At 39.2% G+C, this 17,973-nt stretch overlaps 1 protein-coding gene across 1 annotated transcript in view; it reads left to right on the forward strand.

The window, feature by feature from the left end:
* The first annotated feature begins 3,148 nt into the window (after positions 1-3,148).
* CD86 (CD86 molecule) overlaps positions 3,149-17,973 on the forward strand; it is a 64,111-nt gene continuing 49,286 nt past the window's right edge. Inside the window, exon 1 of the mRNA XM_058555897.1 lies at positions 3,149-3,283. Coding sequence (XP_058411880.1) covers positions 3,270-3,283 — 14 coding nt within the window. The 5' untranslated portion in view covers positions 3,149-3,269. The remainder of the gene's footprint in view (positions 3,284-17,973) is intronic.

Below are 17,973 nucleotides of genomic sequence, written 5' to 3' on the forward strand. Positions count from 1 at the left end.
CTTTCGAAGGACAGTTTTTCCATATGTAGGATTCTTGGTTGACAGTTTTTTTTTTCTTTTAGCACTTTGAATATATTGGCACCTGGCCTTCTGGCCTCCAAAGTTTCTCATGAGACATATGGTGATAATCTTATTGAGGATCCCTTGTATATGACAAGTCACTTCTCTCCTGCTGCTTTCAAGATTTTCTGTTTGTCTTTGGCTTTCAGAAGTTTCATTATAATATGTCTCAGCGTAGGTTTTTTTGAGTTCATCTTACTTGGAGTTTGTTGAGCTTCTTGGATATTTATATTCATGTCTTTCAACAAATTTGTGAAGTTTTCGCTTCATTATTTTCAAATCATTATTTCTTCACATATTCTCTCTGCCCCTTTCTCTCTCTCCTCTCCTCTGGGACTCCCACAATAAATATGTTGGTCAATTTGATGGTGTCTCACAGGCCTCTTAGGCTCTGATCATTTTTCTTCAATTTTTTCTTTCTGTTCCTCAGACTCAATAATTTCTTTTGTCTTATCTTCAAAGTTCACTGATTCTTTCTTCTGCCTGCTCAAATTTTCCTTTGAATCCCTCTAGTGAATTTTTCATTTCAGTTATTATACTTTTTAGTTATTTCTTTTTTGTTTCTTTTTAGGTTTTCTATCTCTTTATTGATATTTCCATTTTGTTCATACATCATTTTATTGACTTTCTCTACATCATCCTTTAGTTCTTTGAGCATCTTTAAGACAATTATTTTAAAGTCTTTGTCTAGTAGACCTGCCATCAAGACTTTATCAGGAACAGTTTCTGTTGATTTATTTTTTTCCTTTGAATGGGGCATATTTTTCCATTTCTTTATATGCCTTATGATTTTTTGTCAAAAACTGGACATTTGAATCCAACAATGTGGTAACTCTGGAAATCAGATTATCCACCTTCCGCATTGTTTGCTGCTTTTTTGTTATTATTTTTTAATTGCTGTGGGCTGTCTCTGTGCCAAGGATCAGACTGAAGTATAAACTTAAGGTTTTCTCAGAGCCTGTGCCTTTCCCTGGGCATGCATGGTCACTTTATAATTTTCCCCATATATCCAGTTACTTTTGAATTTCTTAGTCTTTAATGTCTGGCTTCAAAAAGGGAAAAAAGAGAAAAATGAAAATGGGAGAAAGGGAACCAGCCCTTTACATCCCCTGTAAATCACTTCAGCTGGAGCAGGAAGATCTTGCAACAAAAGAGGCAGGTACAACAACAATGACTGCCCACTTCGTTGTCTGCACTTCTGTATCAGAAGCAGCAATCAGGGATCATAGCATAGATCCCAGATATTTGGAGGACAGAGTCTTTTTTGCCCATCCTGACTCATGCAAGTGGTGCAAGCTGCTCCAGGAACATGTGCACAACTTCCTGCAGTAAAACTGGGAGTGGGGGATGGGTATCTGCTACTGTGCTAAGAGTTGAAATTGACTGAAATTAATCACAATTTACAGTCCAAGCCTTCCCCTAGACATCGAAAGCCTTATAGTCTCCAGAATTCCAAGATAGTGACATCAGACAGATTCTGCCAGTGCAATTAGCTAGGTGGGGAGACAAATTCCTAGGGCTTTCTGCTCTGTCATCTTCCCAGAATCCTCTCCATCACAGTGTTATTTCCAAACCTCACTAAAAATAATATAGGTAATCTATTTCTAACAATTCTTTCTTAACATTTTTATCTGCTAAACCAATGTACAATAGTTGTTTAGTCTTATCTCTATATGTTTAACTGGATTTCAAACTCACCACTATTTTGTTTTTGTTTGTTTTTTTCCCCAATCATAGCTTCTTCATTCCTAGGCTTTCAATTTTAATTTATTTCTTACTATTCTGGAACACATCTTTAAGTAATTTATTTAGAAAGGTTATCTTGGTGGTGGTATTTTTTTTCTGTCTGCTTGGTAATATATTTCTATTGACTTCACACTTAACTGGCATCTTATCTGGGTAGAGAATGCTACCTCAAAACTCTATAGATATTGTTCTGTGGTTTTCTGACATTTAGGGGTGAGTAAGAGGCCAAACTGGTTTATCTTTCTCTGCAGTCATCCTACTTTTTCATTTTATTTTGAGCTTTCTTCATCTTTGTAATTTAAAATGTTCACAATGATTTATGTGGATGAAAATCCATTTTCATAAATGTTTTTTCTGACAATCTGAACCCTTTGTGTTTTTTAATAGTGCCCTTTCTAGCTCATACGCAGAAATTTCTTTTCTTCTGGTAACAGTTTTTGCTTGATGAATTTTGTGTTTCTCTCTCAAGTACATCTCTTAATTTTAGAACGCTGCTTTTCTTTTAGGCCTCTATTTTAGGAGTCTTCTCCTTAACCGGGTTAGTAGGTTATAGTAGGCTATAGTAGGAAGTTGGCGATAGTAGGAAGAAATAATAAAAGCAGTAGTTTTTGTTTGCTTTCGTTGGTTGAGCAGCTGTCACAGGAGGACATCCTTTTGCCCCTGAAGTGAAATCCTCCATCGTCTTGGTAGTGGAAATCAGCGAAGGGAGGCTGCTCACTCCTAATCTACATCCATAATAAATCACACATTCTTTTTTCTTTGAGGAAGATTGGCCCTGAGCTAACATCTGTTGCCAATCTTCCTCCTTTTTTTCCTTTTTTCTCCCCAAAGCCCCAGTAGACAGTTGTATATCATAGTTGTACATCCTTCTAGTTGCTCTATGTGGGACGCTGCCTCAGCATGGCTTGATGAACAGTGCATAGGTCCATGCCCACGATCTGAACCAGTGAACCCTGGGCCACCAGCGAAGCAGAGCGCATGAACCCAACTGCTATACCACCAGGCTGGCCCCATAAATCACACTTTTTATTGTCTTACCAAAATCTGTAGAATGTTCTTTTATTTTATCTTATAGATGCAGAGACTTTTCCTCTTTCTAATTATCTTATTTTCTAGGTTTTTTGAAGGAATTTCAAAAGGGAGGATTTTTAGTCAGCCTCATCTTAATGTCGTGTTTGGAATTCAAGCCACAGAATTATCTTTAAAAATACATTTAGACCTAGGTCAATGAATTCGAATGCAAGGAAAGGGTTAAGTTTCTTCCCCAAGTGTTGGCAAAATCTGTAGAAAAAAAGAGGAACAGCCCTTATTAAAGAAAGTTACAGAGTATACAGTCATTGAGGAGGAAGGCTTTCACAGGCATAGAAGGGGTTTCTCCTCCTTTTACTGTAAGGTGAACTAACATAAACAGACAGAGAGCGGGGTCATTCTTCGACATTAGCCCAACGGCAGAAACAGCACAGATGGATCTCGGATGGTGAGTGATCATTCTTATTATTCTTTGAAAGGCAGTTATGTGTTAAATGACCTCAGCGGCAGGCTGAGGTTGAGGATGGTGCTCTTTTTGTCCTTCCTGTCCAAGAAAGTTAATATATGTTAAAGGCATATTTATGCAAAAGCCAAAAGTGGAAACGTCTGAGAGAAAGAATGGTCTATAGCATGAAAGGTCAGCCAAAGTCCCAAAGCCATATTCCCCTTCTTGGAGCATCCACTCTAGGTTGATTCCATACTCCAAGCTTTTTAAAAAAATTTCTACCAAAGACATTTGACTGCCACTCAAAGGTGAGAATTATTTGAGCTGCCCAAAATTTTATTGGTTGTTGGTTTGTTTAAGTGATTAATTTTGATTTTGTAAATCTGTTTTTCAAATACTTAAATGTTTCAGTAGTTGATCTGAGAAATCAGGAAGTTTTTTAATGTCTGCATAAGTATGACAAATGATAGGGAGTAAACTTTGGCCTGGGAATGGGGGAATGAGATAGAGAAGGTAGAAAGAGAGAGACCGAGGCAAAAGAAGAAGAAGAAGAGATATAAGAAGAAAATGCAGAAGCCAGATAATGAGTCACAAACAGGCCATGGGAGATTCTGAGCAGAATGAGGTAGTGGAAAGAGGTAGAGGAATTCAATCAACTACCGGGTGTTGAACATGCATGATGTGCTGTGGACTTCACTAGCCTTATTTCACTGAATTTTAATCTTCGCAATGACTCTCAGACAGATAATAGCATCGTTGTGTTTTATGGATGAGATAACTGTGGCTTAAAGAGGCTAAGTAACTAGCTAAATGTCACACTGCTCGTAAGGAGTAGAGCTAAAATCTTTCTTGCCACTTTGCTCTGCACCACAAGGTTTCTTCATGCCCTGGCAGGTCCCCATGGCAGTGACTTACTGGAAGGAGTCACACCCACCCTTCTCTTGGATGGTGGCAGCTGGGGTCAATTATTATTTATTATTGTTCTTTGAAAATCTAAGTAGCTCTCATCTACCCAGTGCTTACTGGTTTGGGAAACAGCTTTGCTGCTTTTATTTCAGAAGATTAGAATTTAAATTTCCAAGTAAAAAATCCTTTTCCCTTCAGTGGAATTTTGAAATGTTACATGTGTATGAAAGAAACAATTACAGAATTTAGAATTTTTGTGGAACCATAGAGGTGGTACCACTTAATTATGCTAACACTGCCTACAGACGTCTATAGAACCACAGGTCATGTCTTTATTGTTCTTGTTAAGATTCTCTTTGTTTTACAGTGCCTAAAAACTGATCATGAACAGGAAATTTTAAAATATACATGGCCAATAAATAATGTTTAGTCTGATCTGAAATAAAAGAAATGCAAACTAAAACAGTGAAACATTTTTCTTTTATCAAAGTGGCAAATACTGTGTTTAAAAAGCAAGCAGGCAAGCAAGCAAAACTCCTACATGTTTCCAAGGAGGGAGGAACCTTTATACCCTATTATCTGCTGATGGTAATATAATCTTTCTGGACAATAATATGGTGATACATGTCAAAAGCCCTTAAAAAGGATATGCCCTTCAAAGCATAAAGCAAAAGCAGTTCAACTTTTTGGAATTTATTGTAAGGACATAATCATATGTGTTTGTAAATTTTAGTGACATGGATTTTTTTTGCCATTGTTTCTAATAGGGAAAATCTTATAAATAGTTTAAATGTCTAAACATAGGAAATTGGTGAATTATAGAACATCCATAATGGAATACCATACAATCATTAAAAATTCTATTGTAGGACAATTCTTGATGTGTTTAGCTTAAGGAAAAAAAAAGAAGAATGTATAGTGCTACTAGTTTCATACACAATACCTATATACACACAGTGGTAATCAGAAATACAGATGATTTTTATTTTCTACTTCATGCTTTTGAACTTGGATCACACTTGCAGGCAGAAAAATAAAAACAGATGTTTAAGAAAAAGAAACCAAGAGCTGGCTTCTCTCAGAAAAGCCTAGTGGTATGTGATCACTCATAATTTGTGGAATTCCATTGTTAGGGATTTTGCCCTTTGTGTTTAACTTGTTTGTCTTTTGATTCCACTTCAAAATATACATACTCTACTCATAACTCGATAGATCCTAATAAGCCCGTTTTCATAGAATGTTCTGTGTGGAAGAGACCAGAGCTCTCATTTCCTTATTTTACGGATGTGATGGCCTGGCTCTAGAGTGAGCTGCATGTTGGGAGGAAGAACAGTACAGTGGTTAAGTGGCCACACTTTGGTACCAGAGTGCTGAGGTTTGAATCCCAGCTTCTCCCACTTTCTAGCTGTGTGACCTTGGACAAGCTGCTTAACAGTTGTAATCCTCAGCCTCTTATCTGTATAATGGGGATAACTGTGACATGTCATAAAGTGGTTGTGAGATTTTAATGAGATAATCCGTGTGAAATGCTTAGAACCTTGCTCTGATAAATACTCAGTAATTATTATTATTATTAGTTGTTTTTGTTACTATTACTGTTAGGATCAAGATACAGAGGGGAAGTGATTTGTCTAAGATTACACAACTACTTGATGGCAATGCTATAGGGCTAGAATTCAGGAAGGTTTTTTCCACCAGAAGTGTTCAATACTCTCTGAGCCTGTCAGGACTCTGGGCTCTCGGGGGGGGGGGGGGGTGACCTGAAATAGGCAGAGCCCAAGGACAGGCCAGCCACTTCCAGGGAATGACTCTGATCACGGTGGGAAGCCAAGTGCTGGAAAGGAGGGTGAGGCTAAGGAAGCTAAGAGCCAAGTTAGGTGCAAGGATGAAGCTGGGAACAAAGAGCTAGTGCAGGAGAGAGGAGAAGGCTCAGAGACCCTGCTGAGTCTATTATAGACCAAAAGCTTTGGGCTTCATGAGGGGTCAGCATGGTTTAAAGACCCAAGGTCTGGATGATTAATAAGACAAATGGGGTGTGTGGGGGTTTTGCAAGTATAGCTGTGAGAAGATGCCTGACAGGTAGTAATAATAGAGGATGAGGTGGGAACTGGGAGGAGCCAGGACAAGGAGCCCCTAGAGCCCAGGCATCCAGTCATGATTATCCTAAAGTCACAGCCTAAGCTTGAAGAAGCATGAGCAAGCAAAGGTACGCTAAAATTTGTCCTAAAAAATTCCTCTGGCAGCAGAGTACAGAACTGATTTGGGGTGACAAGGAGATCATTTAGGAAACTATTGGAATAATCCAATGAGAGGTGTTGAGAACATGAAACCAGGGCAGTTATGGTGGGATCAGAGAGGAGAGAATGCATTTAGGACATACTTAAGCACTAGAATTGACAGGATTTGGAGCTTGGAAAGAGAGATCTACGTACACAGTGGCATTCTTCACAAAATGGGGGATATAGGAAGTAGATTGGTTTTGGGCCAGAGGGAAAGAGAGGACAGAAGTTGAGTTCAGTTTCTAAGATGCTGAATTTGAGATCCTGTGGAACAGCTGGATGGTGAGGTCCAACTAAACAAGTGGATATACAAGTGCAAAGCTCAAGAAACAGGTATGAGCTGAAGTAGACGTTAAGAGTCTTCAGCATAAGTACAGCTGATAGTTGAAATTCTTGTTGTGGATGAGATCATTAAGGAAAGGGGATGGTGGAGTGAGAAGAAGCCAAGGATGGATCCCGGAAAACTTTGACTTTTAAGGAGCTAGATGAGAATGAAGAGTCCGCAATAGACACCAAGCAGCGACTAGAGAGATTGGAGCAAAGCAGGAGAAAAGTGATGTTATAGAAACCAGGGGAAGAGAGAGATGCAAGAATGAGGGGAATGTGTGCAGGGAAAGACAAAGAATCTTTACCAAACTTCTACTTTGAGCACATGAGACATGACGGAAAAAGTGACTTTAGGGACTAAGTCTTAAGGGTTGAATTATATCCCCTCAAAATTCATACACTGAAATCTTAACCCCTGTACCTTAGGATGTGACTGTGTTTGGACATAGGGACTTTACAGAGATAATCAATTTAAAATGACGTCATTAGGGTGGGTCCTAATCCAAGATGACCGGTGTGCTGATAAAGAAGAGGAAATTTGGACACAGAAACATGCATAGAGGGAAGACTATATGAAGAGACATGGAGAAGACAGCCATCTACAAACCAGGAAGAGGGGCCTGGAACAGATCTTTCCCTCACAACCCTCAGACAGAACAGGCACTGCCAATACCTTCATTTTGGACTTTTGGCTTCCAGAACTGTGAGACAATAAACTTCTGTTGTTTAAGCCACTCAGTTTGTGGTACTTTGTTACTATAGTCCTAACAAACTAATACATTTGGTGAGGATGCATAGTCCCTTGGTGAGAGTGCATACATCCAAAGAAGGAAACCGTATATGTGTCTCAGAGACGTGGGGAGGGGGAACCAAAAAAGGATTAGGTCACCTAAGCTAAAAGGAGAAAAATATTTCATAAAACAGAGGGAAGTCACAGTGTCAAATTCTACAGAAAGGTGAATTAAGAGAATGACTGAACATGTCAGTCCAGAGGCCCCTCAGTGACCTTTGCAGAGCACTTCCAGTTGAGTAGAGGGAGCAGACCTTAGAGAACTGAGAACACGGAGACAGCAGATAGACTACTCCTGCAAAATGTTTACTTATGAAAAGGCACCTCTTACTGGACAAAACTCACTTCTGCTGTCCATAAAGAGCCACATGGAAACAACTTAGAGTCGAGTCATCCACACCTGGAGTTTTCTCTGCTTTAATAGCTAAAGAGAGGAGAGAAAAATCAATACTTCTTTTTCTACCCAAAACTGGTTTGGAAAGGATTTCAGGAAGAAAAGGATCTTGCAGCTGTCATTTTCTGTGTGGATTTTTGGTACTGACACAGATTCCATTCTGCTTTGTTAAACCAAAAGAAAGTTATTATTTGAGGCTTTTCAGAGATGAAGCCCATGGTGAATCTGGTGATGTAAAGAAGAAAACAAGCCCAAGTGGTTTTTGGGTATCACTTATAATTTCTAACAATAAGCAGAAAAAAACACTAGAATTGGAACAGAGAAGTATCAAAGCATTTTCTTAGAAAGCTTTGAAGTAAAAATGAATCTAAAATTTGCTTTCTGTTGTCTCAGGGATGTTATTGGCCAAACAACCCAAATGTCACAGTTCTATATTATTGGGGATCAAATTAATCAGATTTGACTGTATGAAAAGTTTTAATAAAAGTAAAAAAGAATAAACATAGTCAATACTAGCCAGAAACTAACCACAGGATAAAACCTGAAATAACTAACTACCCAAAAGATAATTCTAGATCATCACTCCCATTTAACAACTATTTTAAACCAACAAAACAATAAATCTTTATCAAGAACCTGATAGTTTTAAGGCACTGTGGAGTATACAGAAGAAATAACCAACATGTAATTTTTATAGTCTAATTTGGAATAGAAACCAACAATTACGAAATGACAAAAGCAACCCAATGTAGTTAATAATTGTGACTTTAAAAAAATAAATATAAATGACAAAATATATTCATTCTCACTAGATATTTAAAAAAATGCCAATTCAAACACCAATGAAATATTTTCATTTATCAGATTAAACAGTAAACAAACAAGCAATCCAATTATAAAATGGGCAAAAGATAAAGACATTTCCCCAAAGAGGATATAGATGACAAGTAAGCACATGAAAAGATGTTCAGTGTCATTAGGTATTATGGGAATGAACATTAAAACCACAGTGAGATGACACTATACACCTATCAGAATGGCTAAAATAAAAAATAATGGTAATATCAAATGCTGGCAGGATGCAGAGAAACTGGATCACTCATACATTGCTGTTGGGAATGTAAAATGGTACAGCCACTCTGGAAAACAGTTTGGCAGTTTCTTACAAAACTAAGCATACGCTTATCATATGACCTAGAAATTGCATTCTCCCAGAGAAGTGAAAACCTATGTTCACGCAAAAACCAGTACATGAATGTTCATACCAACTTTATTCATATTGGTGAAAAACTGGGGAAAAAAGTGTCCGTCAGTGGGTGAATGGTTAAACAAACTGTGGTACACATATACCATGGAATACTACTCAGCAATAAAAAGGAAGAACTATTGATACACACAAAAACTTGAGTGAATCTCCAGGGAATTATGCTAAGTGAAAATGTCAAATCTAAAATGTTACATATACAGGCCAGCCCCATGGCTTAGCGGTTAAGTGTGCGTGCTCTGCTACTGGCGGCCTGGGTTTGGATCCCGGGCGCGCACCAAGGCATTGCTTCTCCGGCCATGCTGAGGCCGCATCCCATATACAGCAACTAGAAGGATGTGCAACTATGACATACAACTATCTACTGGAGCTTTGGGGAAAAAAAACAGGAGGAGGATTGGCAATAGATGTTAGCTCAGAGCCAGTCTTCCTCAGCAAAAAGAGGAGGATTAGCCTGGATGTTAGCTCAGGGCTGATCTTCCTCACACAAAAAAAAAAATGTTACATACCATATGATTCCATTTATATGACATTCTTGAAATAACAAAATCATAGAGACAAAAGAGCAGATTGGTGTTGCCATGGTTAGGGGTGGTAGACAAAGGAGGAGGCGTGTGGCTACAAAGGGATAGCACAAGGGAGCTTTGTGGTGATGGAATAGTTCTGTATCTTAATAATGGCAGTTGTTAAGTGAATCTACACATGTGATAAAATTGCACAGAGCTACACACGCACATATGCACACAGATGAGTGCCTATAAAACAGGTGAAATCTGAATAACTCTGTGGATTATACCAATGTCAATTTCCTGGTTTTGACATTGTACTATAGTTGTACAGAATGTTACCATTGGGGGAAACTGATTGAAGGGTACACAGGACTTCCCTACACATTTTTTTCAACTTTCTTTGAATTTTAAATTATTTCAAAGTAAAAAGTTTAAAAAGTAATTTTTAAAAAAACCCCAAAATGTTCATCTTCACTAAATATTAAAGAAATGCCAGTGCAAACACCAATGAGATACTTTCATTTATGAAATTAACAATTTATGTTTTGTTAGGGAGGTGGGGATAGTAATGCTAATGAGTGTACAAGAAGAATGGTACTTTCATATACTACCAATTGTGGGATTATGAATGGCCATAACCTTCCTGGAAAGCAATTTGGCAACATGTATCAAGAGTCTTACAAATGCTTATACAAGCAAACACCCATTCTGGCCACTGCCTCTTTCTCTATGCTCTGAGTAATTTTTTCAGTTCATTCAGCACCTTTGTTCCAAGCACTGTGCCATACACTGGAAAATATACCAGAGATGAGCAAGCTTGATTTCTGTCCTCAAGGAACTCGGTTTATTGGTAAATATAGAAAATGTGATTTTTTTTTTTTGTAACAGTGGCATGTGCAGGTTTCCACAGGAGCACAGATGTGGCTGTTTTCTATTTGTAAGCAATATTGTGTCTTGGGTAAGTGCCAGAGTTTTGAGTCAGTTAGGTCAGTGTTAAATAATAAGTAGTTAATAAGTAGTTCTGTACTTCTTAGAGGGATCTTCTTGGGGAAGCTATCTGGCTCCCTGTGCTCGCAGCTGTAAACTGCAGCTACTAGTACCAATGCCATGAGGGTGATAAGAATTTATAATGGATGTAAATTCTTGCGGAAATAAAATACTTTAGGCTTCACATTCTTTTCTTTAAAATCTGTTGCTTCCTACTTTTTTCTTTTCTCTGCTGAGGAAGATTTGCCCTGAGCTAACATCCGTTGCCAATCTTCCTCTTTTTTTCTTTTTATGTGGGCCGCTGCCACAGCATGGCCGCCAACAGATGAGCGGTGTAGGTCTGTGCCTGGGATCCGGGCCTGGGCCACTGAAGCAGAGCATGCCAAACTTAACCACTAGGCCACTGGGGCTGGCCCTATTACTTCCTATGTTTTAAATTGTCTTAAATTTCTTTAGTGCTTCCGTTTCTTTTTTTTTTTTTTAATAATTTTATTTATTTATTTTTCCCCCAAAGCCCCAGTAGATAGTTGTATGTCATAGCTGCACATCCTTCTGGTTGCTGTAAGTGGGATGCGGCCTCAGCATGGCTGGAGAAGCCGTCCGTCGGTGTGCGCCTGGGATCCTAACCCGGGCCACCAGTAGCGGAGCGCGCGCACTTAACCGCTAAGCCACGGGGCTGGCCCAGTGCTTCCGTTTCTGATTCAGTTCTAGCAAATGATTCTTACCTGGAACCCAGAAGTTGCAATAGTAGACTTCCTAATTACGGATAAGAGAAGAGTAGGCTCAATGTCTGTGAATAAGGTGAAAACCAAACAAAAAAGCCCCTAAAATATATTTTATGTAGGGTAGGATGCCAGAACCATTACAATACAATCTTGTCCTATAGTTGATAATTATGTGAGTGTCTTCATGAAGTTATCTATGAAACCCCCTTTATAGCCTTTTGGACTTCAAATATTTTATGTCTGCTGTGTCTACTTTTAACTTATAGACTTGCTTGCTCATTAGTCATCATGGGTAACATATTCAAATTTGCACTTCTACTTCTAGAAAATACATAAACTACCATTTTTCCTTATCATATAAAAATGGTTATTCTTCTTGCTCTAATAATTTCACCTTTAGGGACATAGATAATTAAATAAGAGATATGGAAACAGATTTGTGCAGAATAATGTTTATTACAGCATTATTTAGTATAATGAAAAATAAGAATCTATCTAAATTTTTCATGATAGGTGAATGGTTAAGTAAATTCAAAATGAAGTTGATGATGACTTTTTAATGCCAGTATAAAACATAAAGCTATGGAATTATGAAGAAAATAATGCATAGAAACAAGATAGCAAGCAAATAAGTCAAAATAGTCATAGTGGTTACCTCTAGTTTGGTAGGATTACAGAAAAGGGATTTTTTTCATTGACTGAAATTGCTGAATTTACAGCCAATTTACACTGCTCTGCTAAGCAGGATGAAATCAAGCTAAAAAGTAATCTAGTGGTGTGGTACAGACTCTAGGTCAGAAGTGACAAGCATAGAATGCCTACAGAGACCCTCAGATAACAGAAGTGAGTGACACAGGCCTGTGGTTTATTATACAATCATGACGTATGACTGGCGGATGCTGCATTACCCCATCAGAGGAGCCCCATCTGGAACGATATTGCTGGTCACCACTCTGTTGTTCTGTGTGTGGGAGTGTGGTCCAGTACAGCCTAGTCTTATTTTTCAAGAGAAATCAGAAAGATAGACTTACAGGTGAAATTTTCTGACTTTTACAGAATGCCTCAACGTCTAGAGGGGCTGGCTTGGCCCAGGCCGTCAGTTTTTACCTCTGACCTTTGTTGGTACAACAGATTCAGAGGAGAATGAGACAATTGTGGATGGAGTGGCTTAGAAATATATATATATGGGGGCCCAGGTTGTAGTAAATCAGGGCTAGAAAGGAGGGGGCTGAGACTATTTGTTTATTAACTTGTTCAATAAAGTTTTATTTAATGTTGAAAAAATGAAGATGAATCTGATAGAGATCCTATTTAGAAGCTACTAAGGGAGGAGGTTTCACCATAGCTAATATTTCTTATCATATGGCAGGCATTGTGGTATACTATATTAGATCATATATTATTTCATTTAATCCTCACAACTCCAAGAGGTAGGTGCTAGTAGTATCCCCCATTTTCCACAAGTGAAAACTGAATCTTAGATATGTTAAGTAACTTGCTCAGGTCACATAGCTTGTAACAGAGCCAGGATTCCAGACCCCAATCTGATTCTAGACCAAAGCTCTGGACAAGCATACTATCTATTATGAGAGATCGGGGCAGGAAGAGATTACTCTTAGCAGCAAGAAAGATTTGTGGGTGGAAAGATTTGAGCTCGGAGTGAGTTGTTTTGGGTTAGGGTTCAAAACAAGTTCTGGCAATCAAGTGATACAGATGAGAGCTAGGGAGCCAGTGGTCTGGGGCAGAGGTTAAAAACTGAAGGCTGGTAGACCAAAAATAGTACACAGACAGACAGCAGTCTTCAGAAAAAAAAAAAAAAAAAACTTAATTATAATTAGTTGCCAATACTTAAAAAATCTGGAGAATTCACATAAATCTGGATTTCCAGCTCCTCTGGGAAATCAGAAGACCTGGTAACACTGGGCCTACATTCCCATATGGTAACAACTGGTGAATCTGTCAGAGGCTGCTCAACTTCCAATGGGGTATAAGCTCTCCTCTTCCCATATAGTCTACTTTGCTCATTTACGTTACTTGCTGGGGCTCTACAGGCTCTTGAATCAAAAAGCCTTGGTCTAGAAAGTGAGGCATCAGCAGGTGGGAAGGAATAACCAAATAGACAAGGCAGGTGAGAGCTGGGAGTACAGAAGCTAAGGGCGTTTGAAGGTGTGGACCCAGGAAGACACTTCCCTGAGGATGCCAGATCCTAAGGCAGAGGCTATTTACCTTCTTCCCTTCTCACTGAGTTAGAAGTGGTCCCAAGCTCTTCATCTGGGGGTTGAAAGGAAGTGGACTGGGAGAGAGGGGTGAATTGACTGAGGGCTCAATGGAGAAGGTGGAAATTTGAGGAACTTGTAGAATTTAGACAGCAGGGAGTAGAAAAATTAATGTGTTCATTCAGTGCCTCATGCAAGATTCTGTTTCCAAGAGAATGTTCTGGCTTGTTAAGTGTTCATGGTTGCCAGTAAAAAAGTTAGAAGAAAAGGAAAACAAATCCAAGCCTAGTCTCTTTAATGCCTCTAGTTGTATTTTCACATGTAGAGTGATCCCTTTACACACTACTTAGGTATTGATCTGAGGGTTCCGTTCAGTTCTGGGGGGTCATAGGAAAAACATTTCCTTAGATTAATGGAATTTGGGGCAGGTTACTTACTTCTCTAAGCCTCGGTTTCTTCATCTGTTAGAAGATTTAATAGTTTCCAGTTTCCAGAGGGTAAGGATTAAGGGAGCCAATGGAGGAATATGAAGTGTGTGGCTTAGAGTAGGAAGGAATAAGTGATTGCTGTGATAAGCAGTGAAGGGGCTCGGAACCTTACATAGGTGTTGCCCCTGAATCCTTACAATGACCATGTGAGTTAGGTATCATTTTCCCCATTGAAAAAAAAATGAGGAAATTGAGGTTTAGACAGGTTTGGTAACTTACTCAAGGTTGCACAATTAGTAAGGGAGAGGCTTACTCAAAAAGTGCCTACCACACCAAAAAAGTACACTGACATCTATCTGACATTCTAATGATAGTCATATAGCATTATCAGCTAGAAATTAAAAAAAATTCAATGCTATATCCTGCTAAAACCTTGAGGTCACCAGCTGTGTATCCTGGACAAGTGGCCTAACCTCTCTGAAACTCAATTTCTGCATTTGTGAAACTTTGTATATTTATTGTATAAATTAAATGAACTAATTCATTTAAAGTACTTAGCAGAGTACCTAGCTTCTAAGCAATCAGCTAACAGATATCAACTTTAATAACATTTACTGGACCTTTTACTGTGCTAAGTACCAGGAATGCAAAGGGGAATGAAACATGTTCCCTGCCCTTGTAGAGCTCAGGACAGGACACTCATACAAGCAGGGAAATCTTAACACAATGAGAAAACTGTTATAATGGAAGAATAAATAACGTGATTTGGGAGAGAGGAAGATACAGATACAGTGAAAAGAAAAGAGACAGAAGGCAGGGAAGGTTTTGACCGTGAACTGTGGAGTGATCTGGATCTCAAAGGGAGAGTAGAGCTTTGCAGACAGAGAAGGCAGGAAAGGCATTCCAGGCAGAAGGAATAGCTTGTGCAAAGGCAAAGAAGGCAAAAAGTCTTGAAAGGGTCTGGGAGGTCAGGAAATAGTAAACAGTTCAGTGTGACTAGAGGGTGAGTTATATGGGTTGATTGATAAAAGCAGAAGAGAAAAATTGGATTTAGGCTGTGAAGGGTCTTGTGTGTCTTGCTAAGAAGTGTGACCACCAGCCCATAGGAAACAGGGAGCAAGTCTTTAAAGCAAGAAAGTTTCATAATCAGATTGTTTTTGAAGAAAGATAATGATAGAGTAGAGGATAGTGAGAGGCAACCAGCCAGGAGGCTGTTGCAATAATCTAGACAAGAGGTGACGGAGACCCCAAAACTGGCTGCCAATGAACTGGAAGTGGCTGGTGAGGAAGAGGAAGTGAAGGGCGACCTAATACGACGTGTGAAATCCAAGGTATGAAAATGGCCTGGTCCTTTCTTACTTACCACAGTCACCCCAAAGGGCCAAAACAAAAACACAGAAAACCTCTTTTAAAAATAATCTCTTTTGTTTGTATGCAAATAGGCCGTGCACAGTGAAAATGCAACTCAAGTGTGATGACAATTGCAATATTGTGTTACCAATCCATGAAACACAAAGACCGAATTGATTTACAAACGCTGTCCTTCTTAAAAATTCCAACTCCTCACTTCAAAACTGTAGCCAACCAGGGCCAGGCTTATTTGAGATTGTTTCCAATCTTAAACCAGATTTGAGAAAAGTTATTTAAGGCATTTTTCAAAAGAGGCCATCCCTTACTCATATCGCTGAAGAGCAGGAAGAGCGACCTCTTGTTTTACTGGGAAATTTCTTTCAAGTAGCAACATCTCTGTGTGGTGGTGGACCTTTAGAATTTTCCAGATAAAGGTGTGTGAAGGGAGCTGCAAAAATTACACCTCTATGGTTCTGCACCACCAATTTGAAAATTGCAAATCCAGGTTGATAAATGCATATTTTAAGGGTTCACAGAAGCCTTATGTGCCTTGCTTTTGGTTACAAAGATGCCACAGGGAAGTGAGCCTTTGGGTGTACCATGCCCCCTCCCTCAACCCTGTCGTGAAATGCAAGCTTTAAAAAATTCAGTGGTTTTTTTTTTAAACAATTTTAGTCATATTGGCTGTGCTCTATATGCCCCAATCTATTTTATTTTACCTTATAGTGCACATTTTATTTATACTCTTATATAAATATTTTGCATAAAAAGGTGCTTTCACAGATCTTCATGCTTCCCTAAATTTGAAATATGCTGCCATTTGCTAAAATGTGTTAGTTTTGTTCTGTATTATATTCCTTTCTCTGCACACACAGGAAAAAAACATATGGACTTAACTCTTCAAGGAACTTTTACATTTAGAATATTATCTCGTATTTCTTCTAGCTGAAGTTATAAAGGAAATGGCAAATGTCTGATGCTTTGTGAAAGAAATGACAGTTTCTCAGAATGTGTAGTGCATACCTTTAAGCAAATAGACCACTTTAAATTCAGAGATCACAATCTTCTGAATTTGGGTTTAATGTTCCCTGGTAACACTAAAGATCTAAAGGATAGTAAGTTTGGAATCAGATATTTACTTTGTTGAATTCTGAAAAGCACCATCCCCAATGTTGGTAGTTTATTGGTGTCAATTTTTAGACTTGCCACTGTATGTATTTCATTCATGTTGGAAAGACTTTGTGTAGTCTTGTTATTTGTTAATAGGCCATCTTTTGTGTAAACTATCAGAGGAAGTCCTGAGATTGTAAGATCATGTTGTAAACCTTACTGAATAGCTAGAATATAGAATTAAATTAGAAGTTAAGGATTACTTAGTCTACTCTCCCCTCAAGTGAGTTCTCTCTTCTGTGCCATCCATGACTGATGGTCATGCAGACACCATGACCATTTAAAATATGAAGGAAAGGAGAACCAATATCTCTTGGAGAAGCCTATTCCTGAGACAGAGGGCTTGGGGAAATTTTTCTTAATTGTGACCTACGTGATCTAATTAGAATCTACCTCATGCTCTTAAGATAATATTTAATCATTAGGACATCATACGTAACTGAAGTTGTTCATGTTGAAAATCACTCAGTGGCAAGTACGTACCTTGACATCATTAGATTGGTGTAGTTCTCCTGCACTCACCTGCAGGCCCCGGGAGGGCTGGGACCCTCTACTCTTGCTCATCTTGGATCCCAGGACCAGACCAGGGCCTGCACTCAACGGGGGCTGGTTAAGCATTTGCTGAATGAATGAAGGCAAATTAAAAAGTAGAAATTTCAAATGGTGCATCTGTGGATTTTAAAGTATTATTGGAAAGTGGGAAATATTACTGAGATATAAAGATGGGTAGGAACAAAGTCAAAGCATAAACGTGTGTATTCGTGTGTCACTAGAATCTATAGTTACTATCGGTTCTCATGTACACGCTGGCACCATCCCTGAAACTCTGCCCAGCCCCTTTCATGAGGTGTTTGTATATACAGCAGGCAGGCGAGGTGGGAGGGGTGCTCTGGATGTGGTCTTGCTGCTATAATCCTGGTCTCTAGTGTCCGTAGGGTAAATCGTGCGTCCCTTGGTTCCCCAAGCTATGGTCTTCCTCTGGCTTAGCCTTGTTTCCTGACCTGTGGTCCAGTTCCCCATTGGCCTGTGGGGCCTGTCCCCCAGAGATGGGCCTTGTCCCACAAGGAGAGATGATGGAGTGTCTCCACCTACCACACTGTGGATATCGCTTCCCAGAAAGTCCTGACTCTGTGTGTGCTGCAGCACACCCCACCCCAACCTGCCACGTCTACACCCGACCACCTACCCCTCTCAGACCCTGGGTATGGGATGGCTGGCTGCTCACCTGCTGGAGTTGTTGTCCCTAGCCTGAGCTCTACCCAGCCCCACCTTTCTTGTTTTACCCGCTCGCCCATATCGCTGAAGTAACAGCTCATCCAAAGGCCACACCCATCCCAGGGACAACTCT

Source organism: Diceros bicornis, chromosome 15 (genome assembly GCF_020826845.1).
Source record: "Diceros bicornis minor isolate mBicDic1 chromosome 15, mDicBic1.mat.cur, whole genome shotgun sequence".
Classification (NCBI taxonomy): domain Eukaryota; kingdom Metazoa; phylum Chordata; class Mammalia; order Perissodactyla; family Rhinocerotidae; genus Diceros; species Diceros bicornis.